The sequence below is a fragment of the Hippoglossus stenolepis genome, chromosome 18 (assembly GCF_022539355.2).
Source record: "Hippoglossus stenolepis isolate QCI-W04-F060 chromosome 18, HSTE1.2, whole genome shotgun sequence".
Classification (NCBI taxonomy): Eukaryota; Metazoa; Chordata; class Actinopteri; order Pleuronectiformes; family Pleuronectidae; genus Hippoglossus; species Hippoglossus stenolepis.
The window spans coordinates 1282166-1302079 of record NC_061500.1 but is presented as its reverse complement, the minus strand read 5'-3'; the positions used below and the strand labels follow the sequence as shown (position 1 = coordinate 1302079).

The window sequence follows — 19914 nt, the reverse complement described above, 5'->3', positions numbered from 1 at the left end:
AAACTGTTCTTTTTTCTTATATGAGAAACTGGAGCTTTTATTTAGAAAAATTCTGGTTAAAATATTCCTCTTGTTTAACCCATTTATTCCACAAAACAGAAGCTGATGACAACATTCTTCATTAACTTTTTTATTTTTTTTTTATTCCAGCATTTGTGACAATTAAAACATTTTCAGACTCAGATATAAAAGTTTCCTTCACAAGTTTCCATCATAATCACGAGAAAATCAAACCTGACATTAAACGTGACATTAAACCTGATGTGGCCCCTCTCACAACAACAGCACCTGGACAAAAGTATATGGACACCCTTCATCAAAATACAACTGCCCACTGTGGACACCTGATAATGGCCTAAAGTATGTCGACTCACGAAATAGAAATCCAGTAACCTATCTGTCCCTGTAATCTCATTGGTCCATTAAGTAAACTCCACCTATCTCAGAGTGAAACGATTTATTTTAAAAAATCACAACATATCACAACGTCTGATGCTGCCATGAACGACATTTCATCCGAAGCTAAAGATAAGAGACCAACGTTGTCAGGTCATCGTGAAGAGAGAGCAGCAGACAATTAACGACAGATTTAATGATGACACTGATAAGCAGCAGATCGAACACTGGCCTCCAGTCACAGAACATTGTACATCAGGACGTTTCAACTCGTTGGCCACATTAAGGCAAACGGTGTCGAGTTTAAGGCTCAGAAAAAAAAAAGACACCAGTAAATTGAATCAATTAAGTTATTTACTGTGTGTGAATGTAAACTCGTGTTTCAAAGATTTAAAAAGAAAACTGGGGAAATTGTCAGTGTAGATGTGAAAAAATATCCGAGCCCTGATTGGCTGACTCACCAACCAGTCAGATTCTCAAACACAAACTGGACAAATAATTTATTTAAAAATGTTTTTATAAAATGTGTAAAGAAAGATTTGGTGTCAACAAGAAAATGATTTACATTTTCAGTTTAGTTTAACGTCGGATGTTCTGTTGCTCTGTTGTTCTGATTATTGAATAAAGTTGAATCGTGTGGATTTTTCAATAAAACGTTTTTTTTTTGTGAAATGTTGATTTACTGTAATTAATGTGTATATTCAATTAATCAAACTACTTAAATAATTTGCTATGATTGGCTCTTAAAATAATCTGCCAACGATGCTAACTAAAAGAAGTGTATGTAAACTACGTACGTTTTGGCTAACAGCAGCTAACCCGTTGACATGGCACAGAAAAAAGATTAAAAGAGAAAATAGTGATCTGGCCAATCAGAATTTTCTAATGTGATCCAAGCTCTGATTGGCTGACTAGTCTGGCAGAAGTCAATAGTAAATGATTTTTTGTTTTCTGTAAAACAAAAGGTCTTTATTTATGTTTGTTAAAGTGCATGCTATCCTACAACAAGGGGTTATTATTAATTTAGTGTTTCATGATGCACCATTCTGGTAGTTTGTAGTTTCAGTAGCACGTTGGCTAGAGCACTTACAAAACATGAAGGTAGTTGTTACCATTTATCGATTGTGATCAGCAGAAATTAAACCTCCCGGCGCAATGCTAATTAGCATGTTAGCTAATGGCAGTGCTCGGTGATGTCGACGACCACCGCCTTCCTCCAGCTGAACAGGAAGTAGCCCATCCCGGCACCAGCTGCCACGGCGATGCACAGGTAACCGTTGTAGGTCATGAATACGAGCATCAGGAAGTAGCTGATGACCACCTGGATGATGTGCAACAGGGTCTGCATGAAGTGGCCCGGGCTTAGCATCCGCTGCCTGAGAATGTGAGGGGAGGGGGTTTGAATTCCTGTTAGCATTTGCATCTTACAAATTGCTCTTAACATTATGTTACTGTTAGCACTTCTGTTAGCATTAGTAGTACAATCTTTAACTATTTTCATTAAGTTGTGTGTTATGATTAGTTAGCAATAGTAATAATGCTCTTAGAGTGTTTATATTAGCTTTATATCTTACACTCTATATAATAACAATCAGTTTTTATACAAATAGTTTGGAATTAGCCTAAGTATAGGCTTTAGAATTTGTTTCAGAATAGTTAGCTTGTTAATATCAGATGACTTCATTTATTTAACATAAACACTCATGGCATTAGTAGCAGTTTTAGCATTAGTTGTATGAAATTTACGATAATATTCATCAAATTGTTTCCATTCACCTAAGTGTTATTGTTAATGTTAGTTAAGCCCAGTGGTAGCATGATAGCATCCGGCTTAGATTATATGAGAATATAGATCCGATGACAGTGAAAATAGTAGAGCGCACCACTGCACTAACACTCAAACAGAAACAGGAAGTCGCAGGGCTGTGCAACGCTGAATTAAGTTATTTACAAAAAAACATCTAATAAAAATATAAACTACAACAAAAACAAAAACTACAAAAATATTAACTGTAAAATGTAACAAAACACTATGGAAACAAAATAATACAAATAGTGTAAGTGATCAGTGATCAATATCAGTCTGATCACAGGATCTCAAACAGAACCAGCACCAGGACCAGCACCAGGACCAGCACCAGGACCAGCACCAGGACCAGGGCGTTACCTGACATCGCGTGCTGAGGGCCATAACTTTTTTCCAACAGAAGGCTCCGCCCCCTCCAAACCATGACTGTCAATCACTGAGCTGACATGAACACATTACACGACATTACAGATGATCACGTGATGGACGACCACGCGACAGATCTGTATCTGTGATGGAAATTTAAATTTAAATTTTAAATTATTTAACTTTTTTAATTTTCTTTGTTATTTGTTTAATCATTCTTTATATTTTTACACTTTAAGACATTTAACTTTTTCTTTTAGTCACTTTTATGTTTTTTTTCCAGCTGTTGTTAGCACTAACATTACCAACTTACCCGACCGTCTTGTGCGTCTCCATCAGCATTGTCCCATCAGCCCCTGGGAGCGGCATAGAGTTGTACCGCACGTTGACCTGACTGCGACGCAGCAACGCTTCACGTCCAATCTTTAGTCCCTCGTACAGGACGGCCAATAGGAAGACACCAATACATGCTCCGACCATCTCTGATTGGACGACAGGAGGACGGGGAGGGTCTCAAAAAATGTATAAAAACCACATAATTCTATGTCTGTCGAACCTCTGACCTCCAGGGGAGTTGATGAGCAGTCCAGTGAACAGCAGCTCGACGTTCTTGTAGTCCAAGTAGAAGGTCATCACCTAGTTAACCACAGCAGCGTTAGCATGTTAGCTCAATCCTGCTGTGTTAGCATTTATACAATGATTCCACAGAATAATGTAGCATGTAATGTTGACATATCCTGCCTCTCACCATCCCCATGTGTCCTCCAGTGCTCCCGTCATTCCCTCCTCCCCCGTGGTCGTGTCCGCCGGTGGTGGGTGGTGGCATGGTGTGGTGATGGTGGCTATGGTCCATGTTGCTGTTAGGAAAAAACAAAACAAGTTCTTCTCTGCTCCAAGAGAAGAAACTACAGTTCCCACAATGCTTTGAATAAGACAGCGGCTGAATTAACTGAGTTTCTGATTGTGAGAACACAAACGTTTGAGTCAGTTTCTCTGGACATTTTCTGGAACTTTTAGTACATCAAGTGAAATGTCTGGAAAATGTCAGAATGAGTCCATGTGAGAATACAGCAGGAAAATATCTGGAAAATTCACAGTGAGCGAGTGGACGTGTTGGTGAGGTTTCTAACACGTGACGGACGTGAACCCTGTCCCCCCACAAAGTGGTCGAGAGACTTTAAGAACACTCACTCTTACCTTAGTTTCGGCTCCGCGTTTACAGTGATGTTGACTCGTCCAGTAAGAGACATGGACTGAACACCAGTGACATCACAGCAGAGCTGTAACCACGGCTACAGTCTGACGTCACTGAGCAGACACTCTGCTGTAATCTGATTGGCTGCCCGACCCTGAGGCTAAAAAAGGTCAAAGGAGCCAATCAGAGTGCTCTGTTGTACTCTCTGACATCAGCCAATTAGATTACAGCATTGTTAACATTAACAGGAAGGTCGGTCGTCGCCATCGGCAATGCTTGTTATCCTGTTTTCTGTTTGAATGAGTCAGCATCGCTTTGTGATAAAAACTAATGTGATTCTCTCCTCTGATGGTTTTTCAGTGTCTCTCGCCCTCTCTCCCTCTCTTTCATAATCAATACTAGTTGATGTATGAAGTCTTAACAGTCTTACCTGGAGAGGAGAGGAGACAGCGAGGGCCAATCGAGCACAGAAGAGACTGTCAGGTAGAAAGAGAGGTGAGAGAGTTTAACAGACAATAAATACAGATATAAAGACCATCTTCAGCCAATCAGCTGCGAGGAGGCTCTCGGCAGCCAATGAGAAGCTGTGGATTAATCATGTGACCTCACCTGTTCACGTGGTTTTATGTGGTGGTTTTCAGGGGCGGGGGGGGGGGTGACAGACGATATGATGAAAACGTGTATGTTTTTAAAGAAACATTAATTTAACTTTCAGTAAAAATTGACAATAAATCTCAGACAGAATCACTTCCTGTTTAGCATTAAATACATTAAGTAAATAATGTGTCAGTGAAACCTGCAGCCAATCAGAGTTGGGTTCTGTTGTCACAGAGAAGGTTTCTACACCAGCGTCAAGTTCAATCTTAAAACATTTCACTACATTCTCTGAGCTGAACGACAGGTTTCCTTTAAATGGTGTCAGACATTCGAGGTGTTGAGTAACTCCTCTTCTCGTATAAGATTTTTGTGATGAGGTCTAACATGTACATTTACGTTTGATCATTGTATACAACATAGTGCAAGTCCATGTTTGTGATTAACAATGTGCCCACCTTTCATGCTGTGTTCGGAATAGTGTGAGAATTTGTGTTTATTAACTGATTCAAAAGGGCCTAAACTGTATTATAGATGATGTAATAGGACATTTTCGTCACAAGTATTTCATCATGAGGTTACTTGATACAATAATAGTTATATAAACTGATTTTGAGAGACTCCACACGATTGACCTTCTCAGCCGCTGTAGTTGAGTGTATCACAACAGTGTTTTGTCTGAGCTGAACGCAGTAATTATTTAATAATTACATTAATTAAAGTAACACGGTGACATTCTGCAGTGCCGGAACAAGTTTGACAAAAAGTCTAACCAGTTTCACGTTGTGTGTGTGTGTTTGTGAGCGTAGCAATGTCTTAAGGATCCTAGTCTGAAGTGAACTGGTTTGATCCAGGTTCACTTTAATGACGGCTGACATCTGATCAGCCAATCAGAAGGCAAAACATCAGGACTGACCTCTGACCTTTGAGCCGTCAAGTCATTATTTCTGTCACCGATTCACCCCGACCCTCAATCACTGCTGCGGGATCACAGGTCAGACAGGAAAGTGATGTCTCATGTCGTCCACGTGTCCCCTTTAGACAATTTCCTCGTACTTCACTTCTTATCTCGTCCACAGCTGATTACTTTCATCATTGATTAACTGCTGATTATTGATGAGTTCAACTCAGTCACTCTATTTGAAATGATTAACTTATCACAGGATCACTGACTTTATTATTAGTATTATCACTATTATCATCAAAATCCCTATTATTATATTTGTTATTATAATTTTATAACTATGATAATCATTATTATCATCACACTCCTATTATTATGGTGACTGTTTGATCACGTCTCCTGGTGAAACGCTTGAGGATCATTTGTGATGAACCTGCTGTAGATTGGAAAATATCTGATTGATAACTGATGGATTATATTGATGAACATTCGGACTGTTGACAGGACACAGATCTATTATTATTATTATTTACATTATTGTAGTCGGTTTTAATAAGGAAGAATAGGCATATTGAGTTAATGCTGCTGATGTCAGCTCCTCCTGCAGTTTGACACGCGACACTTTTATCATGTTAACCCTCTAGAAGCTTGTTTGTGACTGTGACGTGTCACGTTCGTTCCAATCAAAGTCAGAAACTGTCAAGTTGTTCAGACCTTTTTAAATCTCGTCGACGTGTCCAGCGGACAGAGAAACACGAAGTCTCTCCAACTGTCCGGAATCCGTCACAGGTTCGAGCCCAACACCTCGTTATTCTCGCATCCTCCAAAATACTTGTAAACATTCACTGAAAGTCCAGAGTCTCGAGAGAAAGACTAGTGTGCTAGTTAGCGAAGGTCACGCACACACACACACACACACGCGCGCGCACCACACACAACCCCCCCCCACACACACACACTGATCTCACCCGCAGATTCTCCGTGTCTTCTTCTTGTCTTCTTCTTGTCTTCTTTTCCTCCGTTTCCGAAGAACGAAGGTGAAGAGTCAGAAGAAACGGAAACAGAAGAAGAAGAAGGACTTTTACTGCGTCGGCTTCTCCCCCGCCACTTCCGGGGACTGCGTCATGACGTAAGTACGCAGGACACAGAGGAGGAGCTTCGAAGTTTGAACCAATCAGCATCAGGAGGCGAGTTCAGGGGCGGTTTGAGCTGGGTATGTGGGAGAATGTGTGGCCTTCACATAGTGACTGATAGTAGCTGTTGCTGGCTGGTTTTAATCTTGAAGTTGGTTGGTGTGTGTGTGTGTGCGTCACATCGCAGTTCAGTCTTGCACCTGTCTGATAATGCCTGTTGTGGAGACTGTACATCTGTGGCATACAACACACTGTACTTTAACTTGTTCTCATACCTAACTTACTATATTACAGCCTAAACTCCATTAGCTTTATTCAAACATCACACATACATGAATGCACTGTTTTCATAAGAAACTGTGACCTACCCTTAGAAAGAATTCAAACAGCTGCCACTAGGGTCTGAAGGACAGATAGGAAAGGCGTTGTTTTGTCTAGAAAATGCGCAAGCTTACACACACAGAACATACAGCCGATAACGCAGGAACAAGGTTTCTCACTCCAATGAACAACAACACCGTATCTGCAAAAATACTGAAGACCCACAAGGCTTCAGCTGAAGGCCTGTCTGTAAAACATGAAACCAAACACTGTCAGAATGGGAAGATTTTCCCAGCTACTGTCACAGGAGGGGCGAACCTGGGAGCGGCTCCTCATCATTCGCAGACTCCAGGGCCAAGAGGCTGGGACCACGCACCAGCAAGGGAGAGCCAAGGTCTGAGCCATGGTGACTCCCCCTCGTTATTGACCAATGAAGTTCTACCTACTATTATAAGTACTGTACCCGTCGTCCGTTCGGGGCGACTCTTGACTACCCTGTGCTACTAGAAAGCCGAGGCTGTGTATTGAGTGCCCATAGCTATGCTGTACCTTTTCATTGCTTCTGAATAAATACTTGTTGAACCAAACCGAGACCGGCTCTTCTCATATCTCGGGATAAAAGAACATGACACTGTTCTCCTCTTCTTCATCCTCTTCATCATTATTTTCATCCTTCTGTGTGTGTATCAGTGTGTTTATCCTAACAGATCTAGGATTAAAATATAATCTCCTCACATATTCTATTACTGGCAAAACCTCCATCATCCAAACTGCCATTTTCATCTCTGTCAAACATTTTCTTTTGTATTAATACTTTCAACATGAATACGCCTTGTTACACGCTGTCTTCTCTCTTCAATGTTGTAATGATTATCTTGTTGATAATTCACTTCTGTCCCTCACCTCTGACATTTCTTTTTCCTGTTGAAGGTGTTTTCCTTCACACTCGTCGAGGGTTATGAACAGAGGATGTTGCATCTAATACACATTAACATCTAAAATTTAGGAATATGAGTTATGCTAATAAAGTTTGATTTACAAGTCCTGCAAAATGCACATCAAGCATCAGACATAAAAGTATTTCTTCTGCTCTGTCACGTCACTGGATGATTTTCTGTTTTAAAACTTCTCAGTCAGTCAATCACAGAGCAGCATCACACAGATTCCACCAATCAACATCTAATTTAATAGTTTGTTTTTTGTTGCATTATAATCATCAGTTCACAAACATCAACAGGAAGTCACATAGTTACACCGGAAGCAACACAAAAAATGTGGAATGGGACAAGATTTTCACAACAAAAGCCTTTACACTTTCCAGCCAATCAGGTTAGAGAGCAGAGGAGCACACTCAGAGAAAGACAGCCAATCAGCAAGATTAAATATGATATCATTGCCATTTGATTGTAGAAAAACTTAAGTTAGGTTCAGGAAAGATTTAAAGAAAAAAAAAAAAACTCAACAAAAGACAAATGATATATATATATAAATACTTCGTAAACATCAACACTGTAACACCAACATTTATTAATGATCTCATTTTTGCACGGAGCAGGAAAACAACTTCTCGCCTTAAAAATAAATGTTTTGATATTTTGCTCGTGTTTAGCAGAATTGAGTTTTAAACAAAACACGCTAACAAAGCTAATTTGCCAACATCCACATATCCCATGTTTGCCCCACCCCCTCTGGTCGTAACTCCACCCCTCAGCCAGCCACGCGGTAGTTGGCGTGAAACTCCGGCTTAATTTCACAGACGCGTCGCAGCAGCTCGCCCAGCACCGCCTCCCGGTTACCACGGTAACTAGCCTGGATACGGCCCATCCGTTCTACGGTGTCACGGTCCACCTCCACAGCACTGTTACCATGGGAACCAAGGGCCTGATGGGGGGGAAACAAATATTAAATAAAGAAGCAAATTTCATTAGAACATAATAAGTTCAAAGTGAAAAGTTCGTACGGCAGCTTCTTTGGTCTTAAACTCCTTCTCCCTCTGAAGACGATACTGTTCGATCTCAGCTTGAGCCTCCTCCTTCGCCTGCTTCAGACGCCGGTTCTTACCTGACGAGACAGGAAGTTAAACAACCAGGATTCACAGACAGGAAGTTAAACAACCAGGATTCACAGACAGGAAGTTAAACAACCAGGACAGAAAAAGTTCTGTGTGTATATTCATTCTTCCTCTATGAGACTTTATCACATGATGATTGACTCATAAGAATCATCACTGAGAAACTGTTCGAATTAAAAACCAATGTTAACGTCTTGTTAAAAGCTGTATTTGATGAATAATTGATCATTCATCAGTGATTAATTGTAAATGATCAAGTTTGACGGAACATATGAAACCTGACAGAACATGAGGTGAATGTGTATGAACTGGTTTTGCGGTAACTTAAGAGTCACAACATGATCTTTACATCATTTCTCGGTTTAGTCCCCGGTCGGTAGTTACAGTCGGTTTAGTTACAGTCGGTAGTCACAGTCGGTTTAGTTACAGTCGGTAGTCACAGTCGGTTTAGTTACAGTCGGTAGTCACAGTCGGTTTAGTTACAGTCGGTAGTCACAGTCGGTTTAGTTACAGTCGGTAGTCACAGTCGGTAGTGACAGCTCCGGTTCAGGGACCTGACTGAGCAGAGGAGGCCGCTGGTGTCGTCACCAGCTCCGGTCTGGTTCCGCTACATCAGCCCGCTGCGTTCCTCCGGGTTTCTGCCATTATTTTCTCCATCGTTACTCACGGTCATACCGGGGATTTGACCCGTTAACGGCCGCTAACAGCCGCTGGAACCTGCTAACCAGCTAACAGCTAACGGACCGTGTGTGTACTCACGCTTGCGGGCCTCCGCCACCTTCTCGGCCGCCCTCTTCTCGGCCTGCAGCAGCTGCTGGATCCCCTGAGACTGACTCGCCATGACCGGGACAGGAGCTGCGGACTGCGGCGTTAGAACCGGAACTGGAAACGGAACCGGAGCTGGAACCGGAGGAATTAACCGAGACGAAGGTCGAAGATGAACCGACTTCTACAACCGCAGTCAGCTGATCGAACGTCACGATGCAGACTAGTCACGTGACTTTGTCACGGGAGATGGGTGGGATGGACGTGGTGGAGTTTAAAAAAAAATTAACTTTATTAACATCACAGACATTACAGTGGAAGAAAATAGATCAGCACATTCAGTTAAATAAAATAATGAACTATAAATATCTATCTAATGACACGAACGAGGACATTAAGAATCTCTTTTCTGTAAATACATAAAGAACATGAGTGAAGAGAACATCCAGAAGGTTTCTCAGTAAAAGCTAAGTTCTGTAAATAAATAAAGAATATTAGAATCTGCAGAATGTTTCTCACTCGGGTGCAAAAATGTTTTTTCACAGACAATAAAGTTGTAGAGGGAAAAAAAGCTTCTCTAACAGGAAGTGACGCTTCCGGAACGCTGAGTCAGCTGAACCAGACCGGAAGCAAAACAAGCAGCTGGAGCAGGCGCAGCAGCGACCGGAGCTCGTGCCGCTCAGATACTTTTAGATTTTAATTAAAAGTTAAAAGTAAATTTTCATATTTTTATTTTCATGTGAAACTGACGTCACACAGGTACTTCCCCAGACAGGTGAGCGGCGGCACGAGACCTGTCTGCTCAACCCGGAAGTCCAGAAGAGAAGGTAAAGTAAGACCGGAAGTGACTTTATCACAAATATTATAGTTGTTATAATAATCTGAATTAACGCATCATCATCACTGGGTTAATATGAAAACCACAGTGTCCATTTTCATTCATTTTTATTTCGTTTTTTGTTTATATTTATTAGTATTAAAGTATTTATGTCCACATGAAGTGACGTTTGATTATTAACCTTCAGATTCCTGCTGGAAATGAATGAATATAAAATTGACAATTAAACACTTGAGATACAGGTAAAACAGGATCAGACACACACACACACATACATGCACACTTTAACCCATTCACAGTTCCATACACATACATGCACATAGACACACATGGAATGAAAGATCTCTTACCTCGAGTCTTTGTGGTTTTTTGTTTTCAGCTTTGTTGTCGTGGTAATGAAGAGGAGTCGGGTGTTGGCGGTGCTGGTGGGCGGGGTCTTCTGCGTAGCTTTGATGTCATTGTACCGCATGCTGGAGCTGATGCAGGGGGCGGAGCTTCAGCGAAGTGGGAACTCACCTGTTGTACTGGTGGACGAGGTGAGTGATAGAAACACACTGATGACATTACACAGGTATGAAAACTGGTCACCTTGGAGCTGTCAGTCAAACGGTTTGTTCACGCCCACTAGATCGTGGTCAGTAAGCACCTGTGTGATTGGACGGCAGGTTCTTTGTGAGTTTCTCGTCAGTGTTTTTAAAGAATCAATCAAAACCTCTCTGCAGGAATTGTCCCGCCTCCAGCAGAAGATTGACAAGTTGGAGCATCTCCTTAGCGACAACAACCGTCTGGTTGCCACACTGCGGGATTCTCTGATCCACCGCAAAGCATCATGGGAAAAAGAAGGAGAAGGAGCCAACGTAAGCTCAGTCTCTACCCACATCGGGGCCGACGAGCTGCCTGGCTGCCGATCTGCCGGAAAGATGAAGGATGGAGCTGATGGCGTTCAGGTTAGCTTAGCATGCTAACAGCTGTTTGTTTTTACAAAAGTTCTTTGGTTAAAGTTGTTTACGAAAAAAAAAACTGACATAGTAGTAACACACACTCATCATGTCTCCACCTGTAGCTGCTGGACGTCTATGACCTCCTGCCCTTTGATAACCTTGACGGTGGCGCCTGGAAACAGGGTTTTGAGATCCATTACAATGGAAACGAGTGGGATGAGCAGCCGCTTGAAATTTTTCTTGTTCCACACTCACACAACGACCCCGGTGAGAAAGTACACCAACAACAAACTGTCAGAATGATCAGAACATGAGTCTGTTGATTAAAACTACATTTTGTGTGTGTGTGCCTTGCAGGTTGGTTAAAGACCTTTGACCTTTATTATCAGGATCAGACAAGACACATCCTTAACAACATGTTGATCAAACTGAGCGAAGACAACAGGTTAGGATCGTCATGACGACAGTCTGTCTCTGTGTGTGAGCGAATGAATAAACGAATAAGTGGATGATTCTCTTTGTTCTTCAGGAAGAAGATGATCTGGGCAGAAGTCAGTTATTTCTCTAAATGGTGGAACGACATTGACGATCAGAAGAGAGAGATGGTCAAACGGTAAATTTAATGCTATTTTTATCTTGTTTATTTTTTTGTATATAAGGATGGCGCCGAGTACGGCTGCCGTGTCTCAAGCTCCCCCACAGCTCTGCTCTTTTTCAGATTTTTTGTTATTTATTGCTGCTTTATTCTGCATTGTGCTATATTTATAAAAAAAATGTTTGGGTTGTGTAATATTTTGAGCATTGCAAGAAGAGAGGCTGTGACCCAAGCATTTCATTGCCAGCTACTGCTAAATGTAATTGATGTGCACATGACAATAAAGTCTTGAATCTTTCCTACTGTGTCTCAGTTTGGTCTTCAAATATTGATTTTATTATTATTCCGTTGAATCTGTATTTTTCAGTTCTTATTTTTTTTTTATATTTGTCAGTCTGGTGGGGGCAGGGCAGTTGGAGCTGGTGACGGGCGGCTGGGTGATGGCGGACGAAGCAAATTCTCATTACTTCGCTCTGTTGGATCAGCTGATCGAGGGTCATCAGTGGATTCAGAGACACCTGGGTACGGCTTCTGTTTTTACCGTGCTTCACTTTTCTGTGATGTCACACTCTTTCTTTATTCATGCTTTGTTTCTGTGAGCAGGCGTGAAGCCAAGCAGCGGGTGGGCGATTGATCCATTTGGCCACTCCCCCTCCATGGCCTACTTGCTGAAAGGGGCGGGGCTTAGCAACATGGTCATTCAACGAGTTCACTATGCCGTCAAGAAACAGTTTGCCCAGCAACAGACGCTTGAGTTTCAATGGCGACAGAGCTGGGGTGAGTGTGGGCGAGAGACATTTAATTTAGTAAATTCATTTGATACATTACTTCAATAATTAATATCAATGTTTTAAAATGATTTAATATAAATGAAAACTTTAGATTTTTTCAAACAATTGTTTAAAACTTTCTCTTAAATAAAGAGAGACTTTTATTTGTGACAAACGTCTTGTTTCTCTAAACCCGGCCACTTGTCAGACTCCTCCCCCCGTAGTGACATCACGTGTCACATGATGCCATTCTACAGCTATGACGTACCACACACGTGTGGACCGAGCCCGTCCGTGTGTTGTCAGTTCGACTTCCACCGCTTGCCAGGAGGGCGGGTCTTCTGTCCGTGGAGAATACCACCTCAGCCAATCACAGAGCAGAACATCCAGGAGCGGTAGGTGGGGGTTGGGGCAACAATAATATTAACATGATTAATCACCGTTACTTCAAATTTTGACAATTAATTGATTAAACAGTTTTTAAATAAAGTTTTGACTTTTTGGTGATTATTTATTTTCTGAAGTTTCAAGTTTCGTCATGAACTCGTCTAAGTTAAAGACACAAAGAAGAATGAAAGTGTAAAATGCTGCAGAGTTAAAGGTCCTGTGATTTTTCTGTGTCATGTGACTGTGATTGTGACTTTCTCATGTTGACGTCTCTGTTCTCTCAGCGCTCTCGTCTTATTGGATCAGTACCGTCAGAAGTCCCGTCTCTTTCGTTCTCCGGTTCTCTTCGTTCCCCTCGGCGACGACTTTCGGTTTGTGGAGTCAAGCGAATGGGACGCTCAGTTCCATAACTACCAGAAACTCTTTGACTACTTTAACCAGAACCCACAGCTGCACGTCAAGGTGAGCGCCTGATGCACCTGAGGGGACGGGGCAGAGGCTGTGGTGGGTGGAGCTCCACATAGTGACATCACAGTGGAATCAGCTGTCTGACATCTACACAACACGTTCAAAGCTAGCGTCTCTTTAAACGGCATCGTACCTGGTATTTGTGTCGTCCGGTCACAAGTTCTTCTCCTGCTCCTTGTTTTCAGGCTCAGTTCGGGACCCTGTCAGATTACTTCCAGGCTCTCGAGCGGCGCCTGAGCGCAGCAGGAACGACGTTGCCGACCCTTCGCGGGGACTTCTTCACCTACGCCGACCGTGACGACCATTACTGGAGCGGATACTTCACCTCCAGACCGTTTTACAAACGTCTGGACAGAATGCTGGAGGCCACGCTCAGGTACCATCCACCACACATTTCAATCTGTTTGGATTGTTTTTCAATTGATTTCTCTCGACAATAAACAGCTTTTCAATTAATTAAAATCCACCAATAAACAAATGATGCCTATTTAATGCATTAACTCATATTTTCTGTTAATATTATTGTTATTAATGTTTCACGTGTTTTGTTTGTAACTGAATTAATTCGAGTTAATTTTCATTTGAAATGTTTGACGTCTTTAAATCCAACAGAGCCACAGAAATTCTCTTCACGTTGACACTGGCTGAAATGCGACGTCGTGTGGTCGCAGATTTTCCGGCTCAAGAACACTTCCGGCGCCTGACAGCGGGGAGGCGGAGCCTAGCACTGTTCCAGCACCATGACGCTGTCACTGGGACTGCCCGTGACCCTGTGGTGGTCGACTACGGCACCAGGTGGCTACCTCCTGTTAGCAAACTAGAATGTTAGCATGTTTGATAATACAGTTCTTTCTTGGTATGATAGTTTGAAAACGCTGTGTTAGCATGTTAGCGTAAATCAAAGCTAAACAACAAAGATAATAAATCAATATTAGCACCTGAAACTGCTACATCTTTAGCGTTAGCTTGTCTTTGTCTCATTTATTCCTCCATGCTCTCTGTTGAAGGATGGCATCGTCACTGGCAACGGTCTCAGGTACAGTTTTATTTCGAGTGAGCAGTGAGCTTGTAGCATTAGCCTGCCATCATACCCATTTATTTAGCATTAGCATCTAACATTAGTTTACCATCATTCCCATTGTAGTGATAACATCATGTTTTATAGTCATTGTTTTATTTAAATAAAGTTTTTGGTTTGGGTTTTTTTGCAGAAATTAATGAATCGATCAGAGCGTTAAAAACAATAAAAATTATGTAGAATTAAACAAACATTGTTTTTCAGATTGTTTCGCTCCATCCTGAACCTGCGCCAGGTGCTGCAGAGCTCCGCCCACTGGCTGCTCCTATTGGACAAGAGCCTTTACCACCACGACCAGTCGAAACCCTTCCTGCTAATGGTAACCTCTGAGTCCATCTGCTGTTTTACAGGCTTGTTTGATCTGTAACGTGACGGGTGGTTTGTGTTTGAAAGGTCGGAGTCTGGTCTGTCCGAACATCAGCTGATGTGACGGACGAGTCAGAGCTCTGATGTTAATCATGTGATGTTTCCACAGGACGACGTGATCTCAGCTCAGGACGCTTTGCCTCAGAAGACGCCGCTCGTGCTCAGCGATGAGCCCAGGTGACGGGCTTGACTTTGTTATGTACAGAATCTGTTTTAAATATAGTTTAGTTTGAATGTTGTTTCAATATGGATCGTTTGTGTTTCAGGCCGTTGATCATCTTTAACCCGACGGAGCAGCTCAAAACGTCTGTCATCACAATCGTGGTCGATTCTCTGGATGCTCGTGTTGTTGATGCAGAAACCGGTCAGCCAGTGGCTGCGCAGATCTCGGCCGTGTGGACAGAGCCGAGCCGAGCGTCCACAGAGGCGTTCCAGGTGAGAACGACGAGTCGAGTTCATCAACAACAGACTGTGGTTTGTCTTTGTTTCACGTTGTGTTTTGTCTTGACAGTTTTCCTTCGTGGCTGAACTTCCTCCTCTGTCACTCGTCGTGTATCATGTGAGCAAAGCATCAGCTGGCTCCTCCCACCAGGCACAGTACACCTTCCATCGTCGTGGCAACACACCGACTGTTCACACCAAACACTTTCAGGTGTCGCACCTCACTGGAACTGATGCCGACAAGCCAGTGTCGCTTAGCAACAAGCATGTCCAAATATGGAGTTCCCTGGAGACTGGCCTGCTGCAGGTATGTACATAAATATACACACACACATATATATTTATTTATTTATTTTCCTGTGGTTTTATTTAAATAAATATTATTATTATTATTTGCAATTATTTATAACTCATCATTGAATATAATCTTTTCTTCATCTATATTTTTCTAAATTGTGACTGAAATGTTTTAATTTCTTTTGTTTTATTTTGAAATTCAGGAGCTGCGTCTTCAATCCGGTCTGGTCCGTAAGGTCCAAATCCAGTTCCTGTGGTACGGAACCAGAACTGGAGCAAACCGGGACAAGAGTGGAGCCTACCTGTTTCTGCCAGGGGAGGAGGGGGCCAAGGTAAGACCAGGACCAAGACTTAGATCAAGACACAAACCAGTTGACTGGTCTGATTGACTGTGGTTGTCTCTCGCCCGCCTGCAGCTCTACTCGTCCTCAGAGCCCCCCCTGGTCCGGATCTCCAGAGGTCCCATCTTCTCTGACATCACTTCCTGTTACCGACACTTCACACACACGGTGCGGCTCCTCCACCTGGACGGTAACGATATGTTTCTACGTTTGTTTCTGTCATGCTACGTCAGTGTGTTATGTGATCCTGCGCTGCGTGTTCAGAACTCAGTTTGTCAAATAACATGTTTTAAACTAACATGTTTAAAACATGTTATTGACATGTTTGTGTGCAGTGATGTAACTCATTAACAATTTCACAATAAAAAATGATCCTGACTTCCTGTGCCCCAGGGCATGCTGGGAAGTCCCTGGAGATTTCCAACACGGTGGACATCAGATCAGAGAAGAACCGCGAACTCGTCATGCGTCTTGTCAGTGATGTCGCCAACGGCAACCGTTTCTTTTCCGACCTCAACGGTTTCCAGGTTTCTACCTTTTCATTTGTCCAATCAGATCATTTCATGCCTGTTGGTGTTTACTGATGGAGTATTGATTGGTTGCAGATGCAGCAGCGAAGGACCCTGGCTAAGCTCCCCCTGCAGGCCAACTTTTATCCAATGACCTCGTCCTCGTTCCTTCAGGACTCAGCGTCTCGTCTGACGCTGCTGTCGGCACAGAGTCAGGCCGTCGCCTCGCTCAGACCAGGTGAAAACAGCTTTCAGTCGTTTTAAACGTGTTCATAATAATACCAACAATGATTCTTGAGACGTGTTTATAAACCGAGGTGAAAGAAGGCGTCGGCCTTCTTTTCCGCTGTGCTGACTCTGACCTCTCTGTGACCTCTTTCCTCTTTCTGACCTGTGACCTCTGACCCGTGCAGGTGAGCTGGAGGTGGTGTTGGACCGGCGGCTGCAGCAGGACGATAACCGCGGCCTCGGCCAGGGCGTCACCGACAACAAGCTGACGGCGAGTCTTTTCCAACTGCTGCTGGAGGAGCGGAGGGGCGGGACTCAGGTGAGGGGGTGTGAACACAGTTTTCAAGAGTAAATACTTTTATTTTTTACTCTTTGTAATTTGTATTTATCTTTTGCCTTTATTTGTTTTCTGACAGGAGGTGGGAGGAGCCTCAGTTGACCACTTGTCACTACTCGCCCACCTGTCCTCGCTCTCCCTCTGCCACCCACCAGTCACCATGGTCACCCACAGCAACACCAAGCTGCCAAAGCTCCGCCCATTCCGGCCACTCAGCTCATCGCTGCCGTGCGACATTCACCTGCTGAACCTGAGGACACTGGAGGACGCTCAGGTGAGGAGAAACGCCTGGAACATCACTTTTTGGTTTTCAGAAATAAAACTTAACATAAATGTAAAGTCACGATAATCCATAATGACCACGAGTAAAAAGTGTTACCACGGTACATAACAGTAATAAGTTTATTTCTGTTTATGGAACAGGAAGCAGAGAGCCCGTCACAGGAAGCTGCTCTCCTCCTACACAGGAAGGGCTTTGACTGTAGCACCATCCCAAAGCCAGCGCCTGTGTGCACATGGAGCGTGCACGAGGAGGTACACACACACACACACACACATACACACAAATAAAGTTTTTCTTCCTGTTTAACAAAATTTTAAACAAATGTTTTATCTGTTTTTGTATATTTTTCTATTTCCAGGTGAATCTGGCCGATTTTTTCTCTCCTCTTCAGTTTCGCTCAGTTCGTCATTCAGGTCTGACTCTGCTGCGTGAAGATGACCCCGACGAGCCCCCCCGCCAACAGCAGCCGCCGCAGATGACTCGTCTGCGGCCGATGGAAATCAGTGCGTACCGCGTGGAGATCGACTGAAAACATGAAGGAACAAAATGTGACGGCAAACTCGTGATGTCACATGATCACGGGGTTTTTACAATCTGCAGGAACTAGTGAAGTGTACAGGTGAAGTGAATATGGAAGAGAAATGGTGACAAAAAAATCTGTCAAAAAAGTAAAGTAAAGGTTATTATTAAAAAAAATTATGAGACAGTTAAAATTTTAAAGAAAAAGTGGGAAATAATCTGGAAATACGGATCCACTGTGTTAATTTACCATTTTAAACAAATAACCCAAGGAGAAAATATCGAAAAGAACATGGAGACCAAAAATGAAAAGAGAAAACAAAGCTGCTAAAAGCAGTGAAAAAACACACAAAAACATCAGAAGTCAAGAATTGATATAAATATCTGCTGCTGTTTTAATAATTGATTTATCAGTTTGAGTCTTTATTAAAAATCAGTTCCTAAAATGTGAAGATTTCCTTCAGTTTTCTCTGAAAGGATAAAACATTTTCTAACATTTTAAAAATCAAACGTCAAATCGATCTATGACTATTAATCAATCTTCATTTATCTGTCAATGAAAGTAATCATCACTTTCACTTCTGGATGTTTGTCTTCCGCAAAAAGAAGCTAAAAACTGGGTCAGTCTAAAGGTCAAAGGTTATTTTAATAAACTGAAGAAAACACTGAAGTTTAACCTTTAACAGGTGAAGTTGCTTTGTCAACAAAAAGGGACCAATCGAGTTGTGAGCTCGATGTTTGATGAATGTTTTAAATGAATGTGTGAGTCTGCGGTGGATGGTCAGAGTATGTGTTGTTGCTGCTACTTTTTTAATTCAGTGTCATTTCTCTGTTTATGCAGGAATGTGGAATTATGCGTAAACGTGTCCTTAAAGTGTGATTGATTTGATTTTATTGATTTTATCTTGTTGATTTTGTTTGAATGATTTTTATTTATTTTGTGTCATTGATTAGTTGTTTGTCTTAAATTGATGTTGATTTATTACACTGGAGATTTTTTACTTTGTGCGTTTTTCTTTCCAAAATGTGTGTATATATTAAATTTATATACATATTTACATGTTTTAAAAATATATTTCTATTTATGCTGTAATTGAGAAACTTTTGGGAAATTTGGGGAAATACTTTTTTTTATCTAGAAAGTTTATATTTTGCTGTAACATGAAGATTTAAATCATAAAATGGTGAAGTTTTGTAAAATGAAGGTTTTTTACTGTGAATTTTTTTAAATACTTTCATTTATTTTTGGGATGATTTTTGTTTTTGATAGAAAAATAAATTATTGTTTAATCTTTGTTGACTACAGTAGTTTATTTTCATACAACAGTTTTGTTTTTTTACTTTTGGTTCGGTTGTGTTAAATATTTGAATTTCTCCATCGTCTCTTAGAGACAGAAACCGGTCAGACGGAAGCTTTGTGAATTCTTTATGTGAATAAACAGATCCAACAAACTGTGACAGAACCGAGTCAAACGTATAAAACCTGTTTGTTTATGATCTGTCGCAGTATCACAACACATGATTCATAATTTCTATTTCATTTCTATTTCACAGATCAAAGAGTTTTGATTAAATTCCTTGTAGCCTCTTATTTTTATCCTGATGAAAATGATGATTCATGAGTTCACACATTTTCTGCAGGAAACACATTTTCATCTTGTATAAAATGTAAAATTGAGAATTGTTTTTCCAATCTTTAATATTGGAAATTTTAGATAGAAAAATATATATGGAAATATCTAAATTCAAATAGAACAATAAAATAAAGAAAAATATAATAAAATGTCATTGTTTTGAGTAAAATGTAATGAAATAAAACAAATACAATTAAACAATTAAATATAACCGAATAAAACTGCATCATTGTGCTTTGAAGGTGTTTGATGTCTTTGTTCTTAAAGAATATAAAACTCTTTTAATCTTTACCGGAACTGAACTGTTAAATCTCAGGTGAGAAATGAGGG

General features: G+C 41.5%; 3 protein-coding genes across 7 annotated transcripts; 1 reads left to right on the top strand and 2 right to left on the bottom strand.

Moving 5' to 3' along the window:
• Positions 1-114: 114 nt before the first annotated feature.
• slc31a1 (solute carrier family 31 member 1) lies at positions 115-6396 on the bottom strand. 4 transcript variants are annotated; one of them, XM_035185035.2, is made up of 7 exons: positions 6231-6396; positions 4195-4240; positions 3318-3426; positions 3133-3205; positions 2883-3051; positions 2564-2644; positions 115-1772 (listed from the first exon to the last, which is right to left on the bottom strand). In XM_035185035.2, exons 3-7 carry the CDS (start codon positions 3420-3422, stop codon positions 1571-1573), a joined length of 630 nt encoding a protein of 209 aa, XP_035040926.2. In that variant the 5' UTR covers positions 3423-3426; positions 4195-4240; positions 6231-6396; the 3' UTR covers positions 115-1570. The 4 variants fall into 4 exon arrangements, with proteins under 4 accessions (XP_035040926.2, XP_035040927.2, XP_035040929.1 ...); XM_035185036.2 differs by lacking the exon at positions 6231-6396 and adding an exon at positions 5977-6210; XM_035185038.2 differs by lacking the exon at positions 2564-2644.
• Positions 6397-7879: 1483 nt separating this feature from the next.
• Positions 7880-9772, bottom strand: atp6v1g1 (ATPase H+ transporting V1 subunit G1). The gene is made up of 3 exons (XM_035184981.2): positions 9547-9772; positions 8677-8777; positions 7880-8597 (listed from the first exon to the last, which is right to left on the bottom strand). Exons 1-3 carry the CDS (start codon positions 9626-9628, stop codon positions 8424-8426), a joined length of 357 nt encoding a protein of 118 aa, XP_035040872.1. The 5' UTR covers positions 9629-9772; the 3' UTR covers positions 7880-8423.
• Positions 9773-9782: 10 nt separating this feature from the next.
• man2a1 (mannosidase, alpha, class 2A, member 1) lies at positions 9783-19417 on the top strand. Of its 2 annotated transcripts, XM_035184980.2 has the most exons (24): positions 9783-10379; positions 10770-10926; positions 11113-11337; positions 11454-11598; positions 11689-11776; positions 11861-11944; positions 12321-12448; positions 12530-12703; positions 12905-13091; positions 13368-13545; positions 13737-13927; positions 14164-14346; positions 14834-14948; positions 15105-15172; positions 15262-15430; positions 15507-15743; positions 15937-16065; positions 16150-16264; positions 16468-16601; positions 16680-16821; positions 16997-17130; positions 17228-17422; positions 17572-17682; positions 17790-19417. In XM_035184980.2, the coding sequence occupies exons 2-24, from the start codon at positions 10786-10788 to the stop codon at positions 17958-17960; spliced, it is 3444 nt and encodes a 1147-aa protein (XP_035040871.2). In that variant the 5' UTR covers positions 9783-10379; positions 10770-10785; the 3' UTR covers positions 17961-19417. The 2 variants fall into 2 exon arrangements, with proteins under 2 accessions (XP_035040871.2, XP_047200439.1); XM_047344483.1 differs by lacking the exon at positions 9783-10379 and having other exon boundaries at positions 10724-10926.
• Positions 19418-19914: the final 497 nt, after the last annotated feature.